This window comes from Rhincodon typus, chromosome 33, assembly GCF_021869965.1.
Source record: "Rhincodon typus isolate 14 chromosome 33, sRhiTyp1.1, whole genome shotgun sequence".
In the NCBI taxonomy this organism is placed as follows: Eukaryota; Metazoa; Chordata; class Chondrichthyes; order Orectolobiformes; family Rhincodontidae; genus Rhincodon; species Rhincodon typus.
Genome location: NC_063364.1, coordinates 17814744 through 17834045, shown reverse-complemented (window position 1 = coordinate 17834045; position 19302 = coordinate 17814744). Strand labels below are relative to the sequence as shown.

General features: G+C 39.4%; 2 protein-coding genes across 4 annotated transcripts in view; one reads left to right on the top strand and one right to left on the bottom strand.

The window, feature by feature from the left end:
- Positions 1–19302, top strand: part of LOC109916356 (protein FAM227B-like) — a 261439-nt gene that overhangs the window by 103648 nt on the left and 138489 nt on the right. The gene's annotated exons all lie outside the window — the stretch shown is intronic.
- The window catches only part of fgf7 (fibroblast growth factor 7), a 93706-nt gene continuing 88547 nt past the window's right edge, over positions 14144–19302 (bottom strand). The window contains exon 5 of the mRNA XM_048615835.1: positions 14144–14894. Within this exon, the coding sequence (XP_048471792.1) occupies positions 14700–14894 (195 nt within the window). The 3' untranslated portion in view covers positions 14144–14699. The remainder of the gene's footprint in view (positions 14895–19302) is intronic.

Genomic DNA, 19302 nt, shown 5'->3' with positions numbered 1-19302 from the left:
TCTAAACAGTTGAAATTTTCTTCAGGATCCAGGCCGGCAAGCCATTGTAGTTGTTGCAAGCATGCAGACTCCAGACGGCAAAGGAGGTCCACTAGACCTAAACTGAGTAAGAGAACTCATGGGCTGGTTACCAGAAGAGTGCATACCCTGGAAAGTCTACCTACATCTGATTTGGAACACTTACATTGCTTAGCAACATCTAAATCAAAGTGAATCAAAATAAACGTCTGGTAACATGGTCACCTGGTTCTCGTGGAGGTCAGTACTGTGGTGCTGTTTCAGTGATCGCAAAACCAGTCTTTAACAAAATTTGCTCTGGACTGCAACCCTTAAGTTTGCATAAGACCTCAGCTAGACTGAGAACGTATATTGGAGAACCTTTACAGATTAAGGGTACAACTTTGGATCTGGTCTCTTATGAGAAGCAGCTTGTTCAGTTACCACTGAATGTAGTAAAAGGCTCGGGGCCTAAGCTTGATGGGGCACGACTGGTTGAGAAAGATTCACCTAGTTTGGTTCAACATTTTTCATTCAGGAAATGGCTGTCTGACTGAAGTCTTGATTAAATATCCAGAAGTCTTTCAAGAAGATCTAGGGGCTATCAAAGGGGCCAAGATCATGTTGCAATTCCACGATTCTGCATGGCCCGCCCAGTGCCTTTTGACTCATGGGCAATATTTGAAGCAGAAATCAGAAGGCTGGAAAGCGAAGGAATCATCAAACCAATCCAGTTTGTGGAATGGGCAGCACCGACCGTACAAATTATAAAGCCCAATGGGTCGGTTTGCCTTTGTGAGGATCTTAAACAAATGGCAAACTGGTTTTCACAGCTGGATAAATACCCAATCCCTTGCAGAGGATTTATATGCAAAGCTGGCAGGGGGCCTGTCTTCACTAAGTTGGACATGAGCCGTGCGTACTTGAAATTGTGGTTAGATGAGGATTCCCATATGTATGCTACAATTAATACCCATGAAGGTTTGTACCAATATATGAGACTGTCACTTGGGGTCAGTCTGTGCAATTTTCCAGCAGACAATGGAGAACATTTTACAAGGTCTACCCCAGGTCGCCATTTATTTAGATCACGTGCTAATAACAGGGAAGACCAATAAGTAGCATTTAGAGAACTTGGACATAATCCTTAGACATTTCTTCCTGGTGGGCGTACGCCTTAGAAGGGAAAAATATGCGTTCCAGGCACCCCAAGTGACCTATTTGGGCTCAACAAGAGTCAACAAGACCAGGTTATACCATTCGAAAAATAAAGTGAGGGTGATCAAAGGTGCTCCAACTCCCACATTTGTACCAGGAGCTTAGGTTTTTCCTTGGACTGGTGAATTATTACAGAAAGTTTGTATATAACCTGGCCTCCATGCTGGCAGCTTTGCATCAACTCTTAACAAAAAGATCAGCTGTGGAAATGATCGCACAGCCAGGCTGTTCCTTTCAAGGAAGTGAAGAAATAGCTGTCATTCTGTAAGGTGCTGGCACACAATGATCCCAAGCGAGATCTGCTATTGACATGTGATGCCGCCCCATAAGGCATCAGGGTAGTATTAGCTCATAGATTGCCCAATGGAGAGGAATACAAAATAGCGTATGCATTCAGGACTTTGGCTAAAGCAGAGCATAAATATGCCCAGACAGGGAAGGAAGGCTTGGTGGTAATATTTGAAGTCAGGAAGCTCCACCAATACTTTTATTGACATAAATTTGTAACCATAATGAACCACAAACTCCTGCTAAGCTTACTTGAAGAGGACAAGGCAGTGCCGCCCATTGCCTCAGGCTGAATTAAGTGGTGGGCTGTAATACTAAGTGCGTATAATTACAAGTTCAAAATCCATCCAAGGGACCAAGCAGCAAGTGCCCCCACTGGCAGATTTACCACCGGTGGTACTGCCACTGGAAGAGTCCTTAATGGTTTTAAATTTTCTGACACACTTCTAGTCACAGCTGACAATATCAGACTTTGGATGCAGAAAGATCCGGTCCTGGTAAAACTGAAACAGCTGGTGGTGAAGGGGGAAACCAAGGGGCCATCACAACCAGAACTGAAATCTTTTTGGACCCAGAGAGACCAGATCACAGTGGAGGATGGCATATTAATATAGAGAGCAAGAGTGATTGTCCCAAGCAAAGGTCACTGACAGATACTGGCTGAACTCTACCAGGGTCATCCAGGAGTCTCCAAATTGAAGATATTAGTGAGACGTTATGTCTGGTATCCAGGACTGGATGCTGACATAGCTGCATTGGTGGGGCAGTGCCCAGAGTGCCAACAAGGACAAAAATTACTGGCAGCAGCTCCCCCACATTCGTGGGAATAGCTGGGTAAAACCTGGACTCGGTTACACGTTGACTATGCAGGACCTTTCATGGGCTCAATATTTTTAGTCATTGTGGACAGCCACTCAGATTATCTGGATGTGCGTAGAAACCGAAAAAACTGTGGATGCTGTATTTCAGGAAAAAAACAAAGTTGCTGGAAAAGCTCAGCAGGTCTGGCAGTATCTGTGAAGAAAAAAATCAGATGTTAACGTTTTGAGTTGACCCTTCCTCAGAATGGATATGCGTAAAGTTCATTTGTCAAATGCAAGGATGATGATAGAAAAACTGCATGCATCTTTTGCAGTACATGGACTCCTGGAAGTGTTGGTCACAGATAACAGGCCATCATTTACCAGTAGGGAATTTGAGTATTTCCTAAAGCCAAATGGCATTTAACGTACAAGGACAGCTTCATACAATTCCATCATCCAATGGTCTGGCAGAAACAGCAGTCCAAACTGTGAAGGCAAACTTAAAGAAACAGCCTACAACTGCATTAGATACCAAACTATCTCGGTTCCTATTTGATTATAGACCGCCCTTATGCAACTACAGGGATAGCTCCTGCAGAGTTGCCAATGGGGAGAAGACTCCGCATCAGGTTAAATCTGATCTTCTCCGACCTAGGGGGAGAGGGTAAAATGGCACCAGGAACACCAGTGGATGTAAGACTTCGCTGAGCTAGCAAGACGGTTACTTCAGGGGATGAAGTTTGGTGTAGGAACCATGGGAATAGGTAAGAGGCATGGTTGATGCAAGTCCAGGTTCAGCAACATATAAAGTTCGGGTAGATGCAAATGTCTTGAACAAGCACATGAACCATATGAAAGCTGTGAACTTGCAAATAGTGCAGGAGCAAAATGTGCCTGCCTCCCCGATAGCCTTTCTGACTGTTCTGGAACTGGTGGATTCTCCCTCTTCCTCAAGCATTGAAGATACCTTGGAATCCAAGATGGACACAGCTAATGTAGTCACCTCTACACTGGATAAATCAATGTCAGATTGAATTAGCACTTTGCGAAATACCTCCATTCTACCTACAAGCCTGATCTTGAGCTCCCATTGTCATTTTAATTCTCCACCTTGCTCTGACACCAACATTTCCATCCTCAGCCTGCAACACTATTCCAGTAAAATCTATTGTGAATTTCAGGACCACCACCTTATCTTTAAGTTAGTCATTTTACAGCCTTCTGACCTGAACATTTAGTTCAACAGTTTCAGATTGTAAAGTCTGTCCCCATTCTGGTTCCTCTTCTTGTATCATTTATATTTTTCTTTCAGTCAGCAGCACACCTGTTGTAGACACATCTTTAGTTTCTTTCTATTGTTTCTTGTACCACCTCCATTTCACTTGGCCCTAGAGGATTAACTTTTCTGTCATTCAATCTCTTTTGTCTTTCACTCAGTCACAGACCTTCCTTTTGTCCTTATCCCACCTGCTCAAAAGCTAATTTATAACCTTTCCAGTTCAGATAAAAAATGATAGACCTGAAATGTTAACCTCGACTCTGTCAACACAGATGGTATCTAACCTGTAAATATGTTCACTATTTTCTGTTTTTATTCCAGACACAAGGTTGTCCATTTTAACTTTAAATTTAACTAATCTAAATGTTTGACAGTGGATGCCTCAAAATTGCTAGCTAACTTTGATAACATTTGAGGCTAAGTCGGAAGTTATTGCACTTAAAAAGCTGCCCTTTTCTTTAGAAGATACTCCAGTTACCAATTAAGTTACATTAAAACAGAAGATAAGGCTAATCTTGAACAAACTTCTCATCATTAGTAATGGTGTTCATAAGCAGGCAATGGTTTTTACAGTAAAACAGAAGTTCATTATGCAGAAGGAATTTAGATAAAATAGAATAAACTAAACTATTTACATATGACAGATGTTTAAAGATTTCAAAGTACATAGTAAAAATACAATTTCATCACTCCAACAGCTTCCAATTACAGTACTGAAACACGAGAAAGAATGTCCTTCTCTATCCTATTTAGGATTTAATTTAGCTGTAGCTTCAATTCCTGTTGTAACAATCTGATAGCCTCTTCTTTGATTTGTCATATAACTGAGCTTAAATTTTCTCAGCTTCACATAATTTCACAGTCTTAATCAAACACATGATGTGGAACTTTTACTGAAATTACATGAAGATAACCTACTTTTAGCTATTCTAAACTAATCTCTCCCTTTCTTAGGAAAAACTGCTTTTCACATCCAGCTGCAGCCACAACTTCTGCAGAACTGCCCATAACTGAAACTAAAAATCAGTTTTCTGAATTATGAACCTACCTTAACTACAAAATAAAACTGAACCTTCCATCTGAAAGCTTAATGGACTGCACTGTACTTTGTTTGCTCATAATTCTCCCAATATAAACAAATTGCCATTAGCCCCTAAAACAAATCTCATTCAGACTGCTTTATTCAAAAGACATCACCATAGCTGAAAAGTACTTTTAATTTAATGATTAAACCTATTCAGACACACAGAAAACCCATATCCCACTGGATCAAATTAAAAATTTGCTTTTTGTCTGCCCCACTAGCATTTACCCGGCAAAAATAACGCATTCTTTCCACATGCTGAGCCCGGTCTATGATGGTAGGATCGAATAAGTCAAGCATCCCAAATAACGGCATGATGCCAGAAATGCTTGCCCCCAATCAAAGATGACTGTTGCGACATAATTTCTTCAGGAGCGTGCTTTTCTCTCATTGCCACTGAAATAACTTGACAGAGGCCGGTATCTCTTTATTTACGTGTGAAAAGCCCTTGATCCTGATCCAGCTCCCTTGGAGCCAGCTCTCGGAATAACAGGATATCTAACACTCGTGTTCTTATCTGTCAGCCAGAACTCCCTGATTAGACCAGATTCACAGCTCCAATCAGGGAATTCATATTTTATGAGGTCCACCTGGCTGACCTCACTGCAATCAGTACAAGGTGTGTATGTAGCATATATTATAAGAGAGTTGTTCTACCTTCAGATTCCAAGGCATAGCCACAGCACTTTCGTCAAGAGATAAGAAACTCAAATTAGAAAGGGTGAAGTCCTGTAAAGCACATTAACATGTAAAGAGATGTTGTTGAAATAAGATGAATTTAAATGCAAAAGATACATTTCTGTCCTTCAAGTCATACTCCTCTCAACAAACTCATCCTTTTGTTATCCTCCTGGACCAATCAGAATGTTTACTTTATTCATAGTATGAATATTTTTGCAGGTTTTCCAGATATTTTTGGTAGGCCCGGTCTTGCAGGAATTGGCAGGAGGCCATTTCTACAGCCATTATTCCTGCTGTAGAAACAGATCCAAAACCAGAAGTTGCTGAAAAAGGTCAGCAGGTCTGGCAGCATCTGTGAAGAGAAATCAGAGTTAACATTTGGGACCAGTGACCCTTCCTCCGAACTGATGGTAGCTGGGAAATTGTTGGGTTTTATGCTGAAGATAGGGTGGGGGGTAGTGGGTAAGGAGTAAATAATAGGTAGGGATTGAGTTCAAAAAGAGAGAAGAACAGTTGGATAGACAAAGCAGTGGATAACAATCTGGCTAGGGGGGTTAATAGCTGTTAATGGAGACAGTTAGTGGCTGACAGAAACAGAGCTACTCACTTCATTGTCTCAGTCATAAATGCAGCTTCCATTTACAACAAAATAATGGCCTGTTCATTACTGGCCTACATGAATTAAGTTTATTTGAATCCTATTTTATTTTCAGATGGACATAAAATCTTGAACATAAGCATGTTACAAAGTTATCACACTAGATTAGCGTTCATGGGATTGAGGGTAATATATTAGCATGAGCTAAGGATTGGTTAATGATCAGAAAACAGAAGGAATAAACATTGTTTGGGCTGGCAGACCGTAACAATTGAGCACCATATTGATCCCTGCTTGAACTGCAGCTGCTTACAATCTGTAACAAAGACTTAGAACATAGAACATAGAACAGTACAGCACAGTACAGGCCCTTCGGCCCACGATGTTGTGCCGAACTTTTACCCTAATCCTAAGGTCTATCTGCCCTCCACCCCTACCTTATACTATCATCCATATGCTTATCTAATAGCCGCTTAAATGCCCCTAATGAGGCCAACTCCACTACCCTCTCCAGCAATGCATTCCATGCCCCGACCACTCTCTGAGTAAAGAACCTACCTCTGAGTCTCCCCTATAACTACCTCCACTCACTTTAGAACTATGCCCCCTCATAATAGCTACCTCCACCCTAGGAAAAAGTCTCTGGCTGTCCACTCTATCTATACCTCTGATCATTTTGTACACCTCTATCAAGTCACCTCTCATCCTTTGTCGTTCTAAAGAGAAAAGCCCTAGCTCTCTCAACCTTTCCTCGTAAGACCTTCCCTCCATTCCAGGCAACATCCTGGTAAATCTCCTCTGCACCTTTTCTAACGCCTCCACATCTTTCCTGTAATGAGGTGACCAGAACTGGACACAATACTCCAGATGTGGCTGAACCAGGCTTTTGTATAGCTGGAGCATAACTTCACGGTTCTTGAACTCAATCCCTCTATTAATGAAAGCTAACACACCATACGCCTTCTTAACAACTCTATCCACCTGGGTGGCAACTTTCCGGGAAGTTATGTAACTTAAGTTATGATACCAATTATAATGTATCTATATTGCAAAACTGGATGGGTAAATATGGCAGTTGGAATATAATCCAAGGTATTGTGAGGTTTATCAATTTTGAAAGGGAAAACAGCTAGTAGAATATTTTTAAAATAGGGAGCAAATGGGAAATATTGATATTCAGAAAGGCCTACTTGTATGTCTTGCACAGAAGACATGAATCGCAGAAAATTAAGATTTCATGCAAATACTTAGGAAAGGACCAAATATAATGTATTATCTCAGTGAGAACAAACTTGGAGCACTCTGAACAGTTTTGGTCTCCAAAGCTAAGAAACAATAAACTTACCTTAAAAGGAATACAGTGAAGGTGAATGGGACTGATTTCTGAAATGAGGAGATGGTCCTAAGGTAAGGCTTTTATTCCCTATAGAATGTAAAAGAATGAGAATGAGATCTCAATAAAGCATAAAATTCATAACATACTTGATAGTGTGGGTGCTGAGATGTTTCCTTCAGCAGTCTAGAACTAGGAATCACAATCTTAGAATGATTGCTGGCCATTTAGAATTGAATTCCTTCTCTCAAAGAGTCATGATTGTTTGGAGTGAGAAGGTTGTGGATGTACAGTTTCCCATCATATTCAAGATCGACACAGAATATTTTTGGATACTAATGGAATTAAAAAATGGAGGATGATGGAGTTGAGGTTGATGACCAGCTTTGGTCACATTGAAAGGCAAAATGGTCTACTGCTGCTTTCTATTTCTTATGTTTTATTCTTTTGTTTTTAAAATGCTATCTGCCCCTAGTAACAGACTATAGTTGATGTAGAGTTACTTACAATCATTTTCCTAATGAATTCTGAAGCAGTTCCAGACAACAGATGTTCATGTGCATGTTTTTAATCCTGCTGGAGCATTTTAACATCTGGGACTAAGATTTGGATGGATTGCATGCAACCTGGCATCTGTTCCAGTTGGGGATTCCTTGGTCATACCAATAACCATTGATAGGGCTGTAGCATTGTATTTATTGTGGAATTCTTGAGATATTTTCAATCAGGGAAGGAAACAATAAAACTTTGACTCACTATGCTGACAGTGCGTATAGCAGAAGGTCATAAAGAGCTCAAGGAAATGTGAATTATGGTGATTTGGTCTAATTTATCTGTTAACAGGCATCCCTTTCACTGGAACAGCATAGTTCTAAGCTGCAAGCATTTTAATTGAGAGGGACCCATCAGTCACATTTGTAAAAGTTCATGAACTGTATTTTTGGCAGCAGTTTCAGGTGGTATGAGGAGTTTCTAAAGCTTAGTATTGAATCAAGAGTTCCTGACTTTGGCAGTCTCCGTTATTAATCATTGACCTTTTCTTTGTGAGTGTAATTAGATAGAAGTGAAACTTGTTTCTCATGCTGTTTCTGAGGTCAGTAACTGTGATGCTGACAATTTTTACAGGCAATTAAAACATCTGAGACTGAAGTTTTTGAGTTGTATTGTCCTATTTTGTGCATGAAGTTTTGGAAATGGAAACAGTTCTGTATTGCTCAGGATTCCCACTTATATTTTGCCTGCCTGATTTTTCAGCAATAAATGGAATCTTGTGCCCACCTCGTGGCACGTTTGATGTTGAGAGCACTTAATTTGCTTTCATGCCCATTGGCATTTAAGGCCCATATGTGGGTGGTTAATGGCCAGTTATTGGTGGTTAGTGGGCAGTCAACTATAAGATGCAGGGAGTGGTGCAGGATGGGGAGTGAGGGCTTTGTTCAAAGGGTTGCATACCTGCTCAAGGGACTTGGCATTATGAAAGCTGGGCAGGTAACATCGCTGAGAGGCACCATTCCACACTTTGCTGCCAACCTCTCTCCTTCAATGTCTCTCAGGTCACCACTCACTACAATTGTGGTCTCAAATCCACCCAAATTTAATCAAATCTATGTAGGCAGGCATCTAATGTTAGTACCAAGAAGATTAAACCAATGATTTTTAATAGCCAGGAAGCTACAGCAGAAAACTTTAGTGAAACATTTTTTTTTAATGACTTCCTTTATTTTGTTGAATGAAGATACAACATACTGCAATACTCAGTAGGTCAGGCAGTATCTGTGTCAAGATTCCTAACTAAACACGTGTTTGAAATAATTACTACCTTGAAAGCTCAACATGGATCTGAAGTTTTTCTTTTAAATCCTTCTGTGATTTTCTTTCAACATGGAAAGTGGGCCGGTGATGTTTGTGATTATTATCTTGGAGGCTATTTACGATAGAGGATCAAAGTACTCAAGTTCATTTATTTATTTACAACCTTCTGAGATCTCCACACTCTTTCAATTCTGGTTTCTTGTGCACCCCTGATTTTCATAGTTACACCACTGGCAGTTGTGCTTTCAACTGCCGAGATCTTAATCTTTGAAATTCTCTCCCTAATCTTCTCTGCCTTTCTTACTGTCTCCTCCTTTAAGACATTCCTTCAATCCTATCTTGTTGATCAATCTCATGGCCACCTAGTCTTATGTGTTTCCATGTCAAATTTTATTCCAGTACACTGCTGGAAGAGGCCTTGGAATGCTTTACTATTTCAGTTTTCCTTCTGTAAGTGCAAGTTTTTATTGACAATATCTTCATGTTGTGGTTAACTACAAACAAGGTTGAGTGTATTTGCAATGGTATTGATGGGTGATAAAAAAGCAGACTAAAACAAAAGGAAATCATACTGCTGGATTTAACGATATATTTGTGATTTGACATCTGTAGTTTCATTAACTACTTCGATCAATTATGTTTATAGTTGCATGTGGTGAAGCTTTTACCAATCAAGTAATACCTCAACAATCAGAAACCAATGGCTCTTTTCTAGATTTCTTAAAGGAAGAAAGTAAAATCGACTCATATTAGTTCAACTGTAGTTTATTGTCAGGATGAAATAATGAATGATGTCTCTAGACATGGTGACTTGATTTTTTTTGTGCTTGAGTATTGCTGGAAATAGGTGCTTTGTTGAAGCTTTTCATCTTGCATTCATCAGGATCTTTAATAAGAATATAAATTCAAGGGGAAAACCAACACTTGAGAGGAGAGTGCTGATTCGTTGGCATGTGGACTCTGATTGGTTGAGGTATTGCCATAGAAAATAAACTCATGATGCTGATTGACAGTTAACAGTCAGGTTTTGTTTATATTTTAAACCAGGGAGGTAGACTGTTATTGGCTAGAACATTGCTCTGAGAAGTGAACCAGTCAGTTTTTTTGCTGAATTGAAACAGGCTGTGCGTGTGTACAAACACTAAAATATTTCAGCAATACTCAAATACTGTACTAGGAAACAACAATTTTTATGCTGTTTGACAAAATGACAGAGCATGTTACAGATTATATAGTAATTATAAATAATACGAAGAACACATACTTGTTGGAAAATTAAAACATTAATTTACTGATGCTGCCAAGTTATTTAGTAAGATGATTAGTGAAATTCAGATTGATGGGAGCCAAGGATCTGAATAAATATAAACAGATATGCTATTCTGTGGCAAATGGATTTTCAATAAAAACAAATGTAAGGCAATGCATTTCTGTATGAAGAATAAAAAAAAATCAGAATCTATTAATTTAGACACAAAGTAGTGTGTGCTGTTTGTATTACATTCTCACTGAAAACAAGTCACTGTCAATTAGCAGTGTTAAACTGGGGAGATTGACAATGATCACTGAAACCACCTTGACAATGTGAAGGTATTGTTAAGGAGTTTAATCATGCATCTGCTAAATTATTAGATATTGTTCCTTAATGAAAAAACACCACTACAGCGTAGCAGTAGTCCAACCAAAAGCAGAAAGGTCAGGGGAATTGGAACAATGCATTCTCTGTAACTGTGACTAGATGAGAATCTGCTTTTGTGTTTTTGCTTGGAGAGGAGGACCAAGAGGTTGAGGATGGATTTTTGCAGGAGGTGTATGTTCACAATATTGAAGGGACAATGAGATGCTATTTGTACTAAATAGCTATTAATGATTTGGAGAGTACTTAGGCAAAGAAAGGTGGTTATTTAGCCATAAGATAAAAATAAAGAACTGCAGATGCTGGAAATCTGAAACGAAAACAGAAAGTTTTCTGGAGAAACCAGTAGGTATGGCAGAATCTATAGAGAGAAAAACAAAGTTAATGTTTTGTGTCCAGTCAACTTTCATCAGAACAGCAGAAAGATCACTGGACTTGAAACATTAACTCTGTTTTTTCTGTCTGCAGATACTGTTGACTTGCTGAGTTTCTCCAACACTTTCTGTTTTACTTATGTAGCTAGGGTGAATCAGAGTCAAAAGACAGGAATGTAGCTATAATGAGGAAGAGTGTTAAGGAGTGACAGATGGGAACAGTACTTTGATGCGGTCTGTTGCTGTGACGAAGGGAAAGACCTTGATAGTCACAAATGGGGGAATTGGCAAATGCATGAGACACTGAAACTCCTGAAAAACAAAATTTTAGAGATTAAAGTTGAAGATATTGATTTAAAGTTCCTTGGGGGAGAAATTCACCAGATCGGTAGATAAAGCTGGTGGTATTGGATAGACAACACCTTACATGCAGTTAATGATGTTTAGTTTCAATTACTGCAATGCAATAAAATATCAAATGCAATGTAAAATGGATAGTTGATCCAATTTTGACCATTTTACCTCAGTGTCCTAAGAAAAGTTTCTACCTGCCTAAGTAACCTTTTACCAAACCCAGTTTCTTCAACTGTATTCCTTTATTTCCCAAGATTTCATTTGAGCAAACTTGACTGTATCTGACTTTTTTTTTTCTGGTCTTGACAGTTTTAGTTGTGAAATCTGCACCCACACAACCAATTTACATTAGTTTCGGTCAGTTCATTTGCTAACTGCAGTAGAGCTAGATCTGTGAAACATGACTACCATTGAAAATTTTAACGATATAGTGCATACGTCTGAGATTAGAAGCAAATGTAAGCCGTCTACAAGTATGCACTAACAGATATTTCATTATTTGCAGGATTAGAGTACACACTCAGCAGTGTGTATTGAAGGTATAAATATGCTACATAACTCACATCTTTCAAAAGGAGCATTAGAGTATTTAAACCTCCTGAACAAGTGTTATTTTTATTGGCAATTTTACAAACGCATAGGTTGGCAATAGGTTGGTATAATGGTTTGCAAGGATTAAATTCCTGGTCTTTATCAGCAGATCTTGCCTAGTGGGAATTGAATTCTTCTACTCTTACCTATAGAAATGCTGTAAAACCTACGAAAATGTTTTAAGAACCTTGTAATTTAACAATCTTTTGAGACTAAATTAGGTTGAACAATGGTTTGAATGCACATTTGTATACCACAAAGAATGATTACTTTCTACTTTTAACCCAGAGCCAGTTAATTTAAATTAAAACATATTCTGTTTTCCAAATATTCAATAACTCTGTAGTATGTTACTTAGAATCTAATGCTAACGTACAATCCATATTTTTCACAACTTGAAATAAATGATGTTGAAGAAATCATATATAAGGCATTAACTTTTATTAAGCTGAGCAGCACTGCTGATACTATAGAATCATTATTTTCACAAGTCATTTACAATGTGGCATAGTTTGTGATTGTGCACAACATTTTTAAACATTCACCATCTTGTGAAAATCAAAGATACTACAGTAACTGCATTTTTCCCTTCAAAAATACTGAATTACAAAGTTAAATGTTGTATGGAAAGCTACATGTTCATCACTAGATTCATATACTATGTGATATTTGATTCCCCAACATGTGGATGTGCCGGTGTTGGACTGGGGTGGACAAGGTCAGAAGTCAGATGACACCAGCTTATAGTCCAATAGGTTTATTTGAAATCTCAAGATCTTGGCAAGCAAAGGATGTACAGATCAAAAAGACTTAGAGGCATACAGGTTACATTGCAGGTTACATTATTTGAGGCTACAGTCCATTCAACAGTCTGATTACAGCTGGAAAGAAGCTGTTCCTGAACCTGCTGGTGTGTGTGTTCAGGATTCTGTATCTTCTGCCTGACGGAAGAGGATGTAGGAGGTCGTTACCAGGGTGCGATGGGTCTTTGATGATGTTGGCTGCCTTTCCGCGGCACCGAGCTGTGTAAATAGAATTTAGCAATGGAAGATTGGCTTCTGTGATGGTCTGGGCTGTGCACACCACCTTCTGTAGTTTCTTACTATCCTGGGCAGAGCAGTTGCCATACCAGGCCGTTATGCACCTGGACAGTATGCTTTCAATGGTGCATCTGTAGAAGTTGTTGAGAGACCTTATGGACATGCCAGATTCCCTGTGCTGCCAGATGAAGAAGAGGCATTGTTGTGCCTTCTTGACTGTTGCATTTATGTGGGAAGCCCAGGTCAGGTCTTCGGTTACCGTCACTCGAGGAACTCGATGCTCTTCACTCTCTCAACTTCAGTTCCGTTGATGTAGATGGGGGCATGTTCTCCCCCTTTCTTTCTGAATTCAATGATCAGTTCTTTAATTTTGCCAACGTTGAGAGACAGATTGTTTTCATTGTACCACGTCACCAAGCCCTCTATCTCCCTTCTGTAGTTTGACTTGTTTTTCTTCTATTCATTTGTGGGACGTAGGCATCGCTGGCTGGCCAGTATTTCTTGCCCATCCCTGGTTGCCCTTGAGAAGGTGGTGGTGAGCTGCCTTCTTGAACTGCTGCAGTCCATCTGCTGTGGGTTGACCCACAATGCCATTAGGTGGGGAACTCCAGGATTTTGACACTGGGGACAGTGAAGGAACGGCGATATATTTCTAAGTCAGGATGGTGAGTGGCTTGGAGGGGAACTTGAAGGTGGTGGTGTTCCCAAATATCTGCTGCCCTTGTCCTTCTAGATGGAAGTGGTCGTGGGTTTGGAAGGTGCTGTCTAAGGATCTTTGGTGAATCATTGTTAGATACCGTCCTACTACAGTGGTGTCATCAGTGAACTTGTAGATGGCGTTTGTTCAGAATTTGGCAACACAGTCATAGATGTGCAGGGAATACAGTAGGGGCCTGAGGACACATCCTTGGGGGGCTCCAGTGTTGAGTGTTATTGTGGAGGAGGTGCAGTTACCTATCCTCACTGATTGCGACCTATGGGTCAGAAAGCTGAGGATCCAATTGCAGAGGGCGGGGCCAAGACCAAGGTCACACAGTTTTGAGATCAGTCTGGAGGGGATAATTGTGCTGAAGGTGGAGCTGTAGTCAATGAGCAGGAGTCTGACATAGGTGTTGGACTATAACCTGGTGTCATCTGACTTCTGACCTTGATACCCCAATAGTCCACAGTGCTTTCTCAAGGAATAAATGTAAGAGGTCAAATGCAAGGTGTCTTAATGTAACAATGATTATCCTGAAAATGTATATAGTACTGTTTAAGTTTGACCATTATCCGTCAAACCTATCATTTAAGGAAATGTTCTATGTACAAACTGCTTGCACCTCTATACACATTTGGTTAGATGATCAGTCATACTACTTTCATTCAAATGTTTCTTGATAAAGGTTTAGGAATAAATTTACAAACTTCACCTTTTGCATCTGTTGTAACTTGGAATGCATAGAATACAGTCGTGCAAAATTATAAGTATGTTTTTATAGCAAAGCGCAAGCCCAGCTTGTTCCAGATGTCAGTAGTATTTTAGCTTGTGTGGTTAGGGTTTCAGTGATACATGTGCCAAGGTGGAACACCATTATTAGTGGAACTGATGTTCTCATTGTGTGTATTTCATTACGATACTGCCATAGGAAGAAAATGAGATGATTTATTTTCTTTCTTTGTCCTTTTCCCCCTAATGGTTACTCCTTTTTGGTTCAAGGCAACAAACATTTGCTGGCCGTTATGTGTCCATTTTGCTGAAGCGTATGTATTGTAATTGTTTTCCTCTATAAGCTCTCTGAAATTGCAGTCTTCATTGCAGGTTTTCTGTGAAAACATTGAAAATAAAGTGTACATTATTACTGAGAAGCATTGCAATTGTTGATGATAATCACAAATTAGCCTTCAAGCATATGTTGTTTTCATTATTTTAATATTACTTTGTGGTAGTTTTGTTGTTTTTTTTGATGTATGTGATTTTTGTTTTCTGTGTACCTTGTCTTTAAGAGAGTTCATCTTTTAGAACTCTATTTTCATTGTGTCAACAATGCTATGACTTTGCATGACAGTTCATTTTCTTTGGGTTTGCAAGCTGCAGACACATAAATTGGCCTGTTGCTGTAACAATTGCTTTATAACTTATAATTTGTCCGCTGTTTAAGATAAATTAACCTTCATAGTTAATCAGTCCCTGATGAGCAATTGATTATTCGACCATTATCATTAACATGGCAATTTTACCTTTACCCTTTTTTTATTCTTTCATGGCATGTGGACATTGTTGGCTAGACAAGAATTTATTGCTAGTTTCTAATTGTGCTTGAGAAGATGGTAGTAAGTAACCTTCTTGAACAGGTGTAGGTATCCAACAGTGCTGTTAGGAAGCAAGTTCCAGGAATTTGATAAGCAACAATAAAGGAATACAATGTAGATCCAAATCAAAATGAAGTGTGGCTTGGAGGGGAATGTGTAAGTGGTGGTGTTCCAATATATCTGTTGTTTTTGTCCTTCTAGCTGGTAGCGATTGATGTTTGGAGGGTGCTGTCAAAGGAGGCTTGCTACGTTGCTGGTATGATAGTACACACTGCTACCATTGTGTGTTGGAGGTATGGGGTTCATGGTGGTGCATTGAGTTCCAGTCAATCAGGCGGCTTTCCTTGAATGGTGTCATTCATCAGTAGTATTGGTGGAGCTGCAAGCAACCAGTCAAGTCCTGACTTTTGTCACACTCCTGACTTATACAGTCATAGAGATTTATAGCACAGAAAAAAACCCTTCGCATCCATTGTGTCAGGACAGTCAAAAACAACCACGTTCCAGCACTTGGCCTACAGCCTTGGCATCACAAGTGCACATCTAAATACTGTTTCAGTGTTATAAGGGTTTCTGCTCTACCAACCTTACAAACAATGAGTTCCAGATTTCCACCATCATCTAGATGAAAAAGGTTTTCCTCACATCTCTTCTAAACCTCCTGCCCCTTGCCTTAAGCCCATGCCCCAGTCATTGATTCCTTCATCAAAGGGAAAAGTTTTTTTTAACCCTAACCCTCTATATATAATTTTATACATCTCAATCATGTTCCCTCTCAATCTCCTCTACTCTAACGAAAACATACCTAGTCTGTCCAATATCTCATCATATCTGAAACTCCAGCCTAGACAACATCCTGGTAAGTGCCCTCTGCAATCCCTCCATTGCTATCACATCCCTCCTATAATGTGGATTCCAGAACTGCACACGATATTCTAGCTGCGGCCTAACCAACTTTTATACAGTTTCTAGCGTAACCTTCCTGCTATTAAACTCTATGCCTTGGCTAGTAAAAGCAAGTGTACTATTACCCTTCTGAACACTTTATCCACCTGCCCTGAAACCTTAAGGAACTGGTGTATATGCATACCTAGGTCCCTCTGATCCTTGGAGCTTCCCAGGGTCCTATCTTACATCATTTATTCCCTTGTGTCTTCTAGATGGTGGATAGACTCTGGAGAGTCAGGAAGTGAGTTACTCATTGCTGAATTCCTAGCCACTGACCTGCTCTTGTAGCTACTGTGTTTATAATGGCTGGTCCATTTTAGTTTTGGTTCAAAGGTAATACACAGGATGTTGATAGTTCAGGATTCAGCAATGCCATTGAATGCCAAAGGGAGATGGTCACTGCCTGGCCCTTGTGCAGCATGAGTGTTACTTACCACTTCTTAGCTCAAGCCTGAATGTGGCCTGGTCTTGCTGCATGTGGATAGAACTGCTTCACTACCTGATGATATTCAAATCAAATACAACTGGTATTCAACATCAGTGAATATCCCCATTTCTGACCTTATGATGATGGAAGGTTATTGATGGAGCAGCCCCTGAGGAACTCCTGTAACAATGTCCCGGGGCTGAAAATAATTAGCCTCCAATGACCATAAGTATCCTGGTTTATGTTAGGTATCACTCCAAGCAATAGATATTTTGCCATGACTCTGATTAGCTCTAATTTCACTCGGGCTCCTTGATGCAAGTTAAAATTCCTGATTTATTTGCCTGTCCTGAAGCTGGGAGTATCTCACTGTTTTAATCTACTCTCCGCCCAAAACTAATGGGATCTTACTTTGTATGTGAATGCTGGGTCACAATAATGTAATTAGGACCCAATTGCAATTTTAGCTAAGGCCCATGTGATCCAAACTGGGTTAGAAGTTCAGTAATTTAAGAGATTAATAAAGTTAAACATTTTTCTTTCCTTTGCGCTCCCTAGAGGAGCAGTAATATCCCTCCAAGGAAAGCCATAGGCTTCCCCTGATGAAAGCTGTGAATAGAAGTGGAGTTTACATGTGTTGATCACTTCCACCATGAGGTTAATACATTGTTTAAACTGCTTACACAATGCCTGACAATTGTAATCTCTGTTCTTCTATCTAGCAGAAGAAAATGTAATGCTATCTTTCTCCCCTATTCTGTATAAATTGAGAATGTAATTAATCACATGATTGCCATGATGTAAAGGGGTAAAAGCACTGACTAACTGGTTTATATTACACAGAAGCGACCTATGTTTGACAACAAGTTTATTCAAACATTTGATCAGCTCCTCTGGTCAAAATCAGAGTCACTTCACGACAGCAATAAACAATAGTTTTAAGCAACTTGTACTAGTAAGACATCTGTGGACCAGCTATACAGTGCAATCTTCATATTTTCACCAAACATTATTGTTCAGTTTGGTTGCTAAGAGAGGTAGCAATCTTTCAGTGCAATACTTGCATTTGCAGTAGATCTTCAGAATACATGGTCTCTTTACACTTAAAAAGTGCAATTTTGGGAAAGTATTCGTGTTATAAATAATAGAAGATTACATAAGAAAAAATAGATTTATTTGTGTTTAGTATTCTTTGTTCAAACAAGTAAGGGAAAGAATTTGTTCATATAGCTATGCAAATGTATGCCAATTCATGGGGATAAGCAGTACTGTGGATCACTACTTGTATGGCCATATGTTGTTCTTCAATGACATAAACGAAGGTGTGTTTATCGTGGCCTGTGGCGGTGCAAGCCCTGGGGAAACTAACGTAAATCTGCATAATGCCATTATAGCACTAGATATACAGATAAATTTCTCCCTGTAAGTTGTTAATCACAAGTTAATGCTCTCCACTTCTTCCTTCGTGCCTGGATAACTAATTTTGAATTTGTTGTCCAAAACCTTTGTTGTCATACTTACCTCTTTTTAATAAATTGTGTAAAGATCATTATCAATATTCTAGTCAGCATCTGTTAAGTTGTTTATGCATACAAAATATTTGGATTCTATTGCTGCACCATTCTCAATTAGCTCTATCGTATCCTGTCTCCTCTGCTTAAAATTAATTAAAGATGTCCATATTGGAACGTGAAAGAACTGCCTTATATCAAATGAAAATCTGGAAAAAGGTAATGTGGTTCTGGTGTTGGAAAAAACAATAAAGAGACAGACATCCAAATACTCCTTTGATTCATAGGCAAGTTTTATCCTTCTACTTGATGCATGGTTACAAAGAGTAGGGAATTCTAAAACTAAAAGTTACTGAGCTCTATAGCACTAATCTGTTGTAATAGTCAATTACTAACATAGATTTTGATTTTGGGTGGACAACTGGTTCAGGGTGCTGGATACCTGCTGCACAGGCAGTGAAGAAGCTGGATCTATTTTGAGGCTCAGCTTCATTTAAGTAGAACTAGCAGAGGTTGTTTGCCCTATACATTGGCCAAATCAATTGGCTGGGTTCAGGAACAGGCTGGTTGGGGAGTGGTGTGTAGCCTGGGATGACAGCAAATTGCATTATTTTTCGCAGATTGCATTATTTTTATGAAGCCCAAACATGCATTCTTGCTGCTCCTAGGCCCAAAAGGTAGTGTTAAATTTACCCTCCTGTGGCCCTTGTAACTATTTTGCTGGTAAGACTGATCAGACAGTAGACAGAGCATACTAAGACAAAGTTCTGTCTTAAAATTGGAGTCAATGTATATTTTTGAAATCTGGAATAAATGCAGCAAGCCAGACTGCATCAGTGGTGAGAAAACCAGAGATAAAGGGCAGTTTCTATATTCCCCAATATGAAGTAAGAACAATGATAGGAGTGTACATCATTTCACCTGCACCTTTTTCCTTGAAGACAGATTGGGGTTGGAACTCTTACCTGTCCAGAAGGAACTAGAAGCTAATTAAGCTAATCAAAACACCAATTAAATGTATGAATCAGAGGCTGAC